The sequence below is a fragment of the Scylla paramamosain genome, chromosome 17, assembly GCF_035594125.1.
Source record: "Scylla paramamosain isolate STU-SP2022 chromosome 17, ASM3559412v1, whole genome shotgun sequence".
NCBI classification, from domain to species: Eukaryota; Metazoa; Arthropoda; class Malacostraca; order Decapoda; family Portunidae; genus Scylla; species Scylla paramamosain.
The window spans coordinates 25,001-30,000 of NC_087167.1; the positions used below are offsets into that span (position 1 = coordinate 25,001).

Here is a 5,000-nt window from a genome sequence, read left to right on the forward strand (position 1 = left end):
TGCAGGGAAGGCGCATCACTGCTCATCTACATCAAATACTGCTAGATTTTCCACCCCCAGCAATACTACCACATGACCTCTTAACAGTGTCTCCATTAACTCACACCAAAGGTCACAGATTCACAAGCAGACAAGCCCCGCATATCAGTAAAGTGTAGACGCAAATTTGAATCTTTGTAGCATAGATCTGTGGAGAGCCCCGCCTCATAGTGCTGTTGTAACTGACTCCATTGCATTATTTAAAACTCCTTACACTCCTACTGAAGCCTCCTTGATTACAATAAGCAACACTACCACTGCATTTTCCAGAGTAGTCAAGTATGCGTAAGGGACACTCCTCAGCCCCTCCTTCCAGCTGGCTTGAATGGTCTTACCTAACGCTACACAAGGGGCTGCAGGTGTGGGCTGGGCTGCAGGTGTGGGCTGTCCTCATTGGTATCAGTTTAAGTTTTCTAGTTAATATTGTTGAGGCCTACTGGTTAAAGTGACAGGGTAGCCAGCCAGGTAAGGGAGGTCTTGTCTCTAACTTACCTTGTCTCCTGCCCTTGTGTGTGTCAATGGCCGCTGTAACTTGCTGGGGGAAGGCACCTCCAGTCTGCCCACCCTGTAATGGTGTCTCATTAATAATAATATGTTATGTAATTATGTATACATATATGCATAAGTGTAGCCAGTGGGTGTTGGGGGATAAGGCTGTAAAGAGTGACTTTACCTATCACACAAAGCTAACAAACTAATGAACAGTGCCCACCGGTAATTCATAATTAATAAACACTCTGGAACAACCCCTTAAACACCCGAACACACCTGCAAACACACAACAACACATTAAAAACATATTACAACATACAAACTCCTTCAAAACACACTAAAATATCCCCAAACACTTCTAGACACACCACTACTACTACTACTACTACTACTATTAACAGCCCCTATATCTTACAGGAAAAGCGTACCAGCCAGCCTGCCCACCACACCCGAGTCAACAACCACGCTGTCGTCACTGCAGAAAAACACAATCAACATGACCCGTTCTCCCCTGAGGTAAGCCCCTGGGGGTGTGTGGAGGTCTTGTGGGTGTGGAGGTCTTCTAAGGGGGTCCTGGGAGCTTGAGGAGGGTCTGAGAGGTCTTTTGTGGGTAAATAGTTAATCTTTCAATCTTGAGGAAGCCCCTGGAGGTGTGTGGGGGTCTTTTAGGGGTTCCTGTTAGCTTGGGAGGGTTTGGGGCGGTCTAATTAGTGGTCTTGAAGGGACTTGGGTGAGGAATTTAAGTCACAGAGATCTGAGGAAAAAAAATTGTTTGTCTTTCTCCCTCAAAGTAAGGTTCTGGGAGGGTCTGGAAGACCCTCCCAGGACCAGGACTCAGGACACTCAGCAAAATACTTGATATATATATAATTAAACTTCAATGAATGACAAACGCATTTATTCATAGTGAAGACCTACATGACTCTCTCTAACTCAAGTCTTGTCTTATTCACTTTATAATGTTGTCTTCAATTCACCACTAATTCTCATATACCTTCATGTTGGTAGAGAAAGCTTGACTGCTGAGTACCAAGCTTTTCTCGGCTTAAATCAACATATAGTACATACAACCTGCTTGGCAAAAGAACATAGGACTTTTGTAATACTGTATAACTGACATAGGGGTGAAATTAAAACCGTATTCATATATATATATATATATATATATATATATATATATATATATATATATATATATATATATATATATATATACATATACAAACACATATACAACTTGGAAGGCACAGTCAATAAGTAAATATGATGCCATGACTCCTCCTCACACTAGACCAAAACTCTCTCTCTCTCTCTCTCTCTCACCAGCAAGAAGGGGGGCTGAACACAACAAGTGCACCCAAACACCAAACTTGTGACTCTGTGTGGTGTTGTATTGACACCTAACTGCCTGTGTGTGTGTGTGTGTGTGTGTGTGTGTGTGTGTGTGTGTGTGTGTGTGTGTGTGTGTGTGTGTGTGTGTGTTTGCTTGCTTGCTTGCATTAATGTATGTTTTAGCTGTCCTAAGTCTCATTTTCCTCCTCCTCCTCCTCCTCCTCCTCCTCCTCCTCCTCCTCCTCTTACTCAGTCTATCACCTGTTACTCTTCCTCCTCCTCCTCCTCCTCCTCCTCCTCCTCCTCCTCCTCTTACTCAGTCTATCACCTGTTACTCTTCCTCCTCCTCCTCCTCCTCCTCCTCCTCCTCCTCCTCCTCCTCCTCCTCCTCCTCCTCCTCCTCCTCCTCCTCCTCTTACTCAGTCTATCACCTGTTACTCTTCCTCCTCCTCCTCCTCCCCCTTGTATTCCTTCTATTATTCCTGTTTCCTTGTATGTCTTATTCCTCCTCCTCCTCCTCCTCCTCCTCCTCCTCCTCCTCCTCCTCCTCCTCCTCCTCCTCCTCCTCCTCCTCCTCCTCTTAATGTTTTTTCTTTCACTGCTGTTCATGAAATATTATTAAAAGTGAAAGTGTTGAAGAAACATTAGTTATATTTGGCAGTGATCAGACCTCATGTACAGGTGTGGTCCCTTATTACAGACACAGCCTAATGTAACCTAACCCAATCATTTCAGGAGGTGGAATTTGAGTAGGGAAAGCTTCAGAAATGCAGGAAGGATTAGCGGTGATGACTGCAGGCTGCCATCGACCCGCAGGTAATTACCAAATACTTCTGGCGCCCTTGTGACACGTCGGAACACCCCGAAACACCCGAAACACCAGTTGCAATTCAGTGTTGCCAATACTGTCAGTCTGTCTACATGTCATCATATTGTCTCTTGAGATGTCATCACCAGTCTACACCAGCCTAATCTGCTGCCCTAATCTATGGTTTTATCTTTTTGTTTGTGTATTTATATATTTATCACCTCTCAACTCATTGTGAGATGCAGGTGGGAGGAGAGGAAATACCTGAAGAAGTGTTGCATATTTGCCAAGAACACCAGGGGACAGTTTAACAAGACACCTGCAATGGCACCACAAGTTCCTGCCTTTGAAGTGAAGCTTGCTACAGACTCTGCCTTCAAGCTGACATGGGTTAGTGCCACATTGCTGTAGACCTTGTGGTTTGTGTCATCATCACAGTGAATGTCTTGCCTACTGGTGATATTATAGTGGTGGATGTCTTGTATCACTCTTGATTAATCTGAATATATTGATGCTTTTTCTTTGTGATTCATTAATTTCTACATCTCAACTCTTCCTCACTACCTAGACTATCTCCAAAACACCAAAAATACTACAGAATCATCCCCCTGATGGCCTTTTCCCTCCCTCACAGAAGTAGGCTGAGAGAGAGAGAGAGAGAGAGAGAGAGAGAGAGAGATAAGCTTTTTTTCACAGTGTTTGTATCTAAACCTTCCTCGTTCACAATCAAAAGTGCCTTATTCACAATTACAAGGTTGACTTTCAGTGCATCTATTATTCTCAGCTGTTCCTCACCTCAGACTCTCCACCTGTTGTCTCTGTACTCATAAATTATTAGTATTATCTTGTTTTTTGTGTATTTAATTAGTATGGAATGGTCAGTGATGGTGGGCATTTAATTAATGAGTGTTTCTCTTTTCTCAGGTTCAAAGGATTCTCAAGAGTGTTAAGGATCAGATACTGACAAGAACTGGCTGGCATCTTACTGTGTTCAACAGGTGTGTGTGTGTGTGTGTGTGTGTGTGTGTGTGTTTTGTGTGGTCATTTCACTATCTATCTATCTGTTTAGTTTGTCTCCATCTGTCTGTCTCTTTCTGTCATTGGTCTGTCTGTCTGTCTGTCTGTGTATTCCAGTGATTTTTCTGTTGTTGTTCATAGCCTTCCAGGTGACATCAGGTGAATCAGACACCTATCTTTCACCTTAATAGCTCTCTCAATCCCTAGTGGAAAGGCTGCTGCTGCTGCTGCTGCTACTACTACTACTACTACTACTACTACTACTACTACTACTACTACTACTACTACTACTACTACTACTACTACTACTACTACAGCTGGCCACACATATTTAAAGTCTTTTTTTATTTTTACAAAGTTTAGACATAGACAGATAGAAGAATTTGTTTGTTGAATGTCTAATTGCCTCATTTGTGGTATTTTAATGATTTTTTTTTAATTGTTAGGGTGTTCAAGGGGTTATTCATAATGTTAGTGATAGTTTTGCAGGCTGTGCTTATTTATCTATATTATTTTGTCTATCTATTAATCTCTCAGTCTACCCGTTTATCTAAGTATCTGCTGGACCTAACCTAACTAGGCCTATCTCTGCTTATCTCTCAATGTCTATATTTACCTAATCTAACCATGTATCTCTCTATCTCTCAGTCTATTTAACTATCTGTTCAACCATTTATCTATCTCTCTATCTCAATCTATGTAACTAAGTATTACCTAACATAACCATCTCTCTCTCTCTCTCTCTCTCTCTCTCTCTCTCTCTCTCTCTCTCTCTCTCTCTCTCTCTCTCTCTCTCTCTCTCTCTCTCTCTCTCTCTCTCTCTCTCTCTCTCTCTCACACTCCCTCTCTCCTGCAGATAAGATCACATGACCTCTCCCACACCCTTGACCTGACCATGTAACTGGCCAGGACCATACTGAGGCGATCTGAGAGTCTCCTAACTTCTCTGCCCCAACCCAGCGGCAGAAATAGCCCAAGAAGTAGCCCAAATGTAGCCTGCCATAAGAGATAGCCCAGTAGCTAAAAAAAATAGCCCAAAGATTAGGTTGCCAAAAAAATAGCCCAAAGAATGTGGTTTTTTGTTTTATTTATTTAGTTTATTTATTTTAATTGTAAATGAAGTTAGGATTTTTTTTTTTTCTAGTCAGTGAGTTCTCTAAGTCAAGAAAGGTGTGTGTGTGTGTCAGTCAGTCAGTCAGTCAGTCAGTCAGTCAGTCAGTCAGTCAGTCAGTCAGTCAGTCAGTCAGTCAGTCAGACAGACAGACAGACAGACAGACAGACTTATGCCATTGAGAAAATGACATTAAGCTCT

At 42.3% G+C, this 5,000-nt stretch overlaps 1 protein-coding gene across 7 annotated transcripts in view; it reads left to right on the top strand.

The window, feature by feature from the left end:
• LOC135108268 (uncharacterized) overlaps window positions 1-5,000 on the top strand; it is a 28,262-nt gene that overhangs the window by 19,428 nt on the left and 3,834 nt on the right. For 4 of the 7 annotated variants that reach the window (XM_064019018.1, XM_064019022.1, XM_064019021.1 and 1 more), the window contains 5 exons: window positions 949-1,047; window positions 2,599-2,679; window positions 2,911-3,061; window positions 3,596-3,669; window positions 4,337-4,517. In XM_064019018.1, coding sequence (XP_063875088.1) covers window positions 949-1,047; window positions 2,599-2,679; window positions 2,911-3,061; window positions 3,596-3,669; window positions 4,337-4,391 — 460 coding nt within the window. In that variant the 3' untranslated portion in view covers window positions 4,392-4,517. Of the gene's footprint in view, window positions 60-948; window positions 1,048-2,598; window positions 2,680-2,910; window positions 3,062-3,595; window positions 3,670-4,336; window positions 4,518-4,544 lie in introns of those variants that run through there. The other 3 variants (XM_064019023.1, XM_064019019.1, XM_064019017.1) reach the window with 3 other exon arrangements.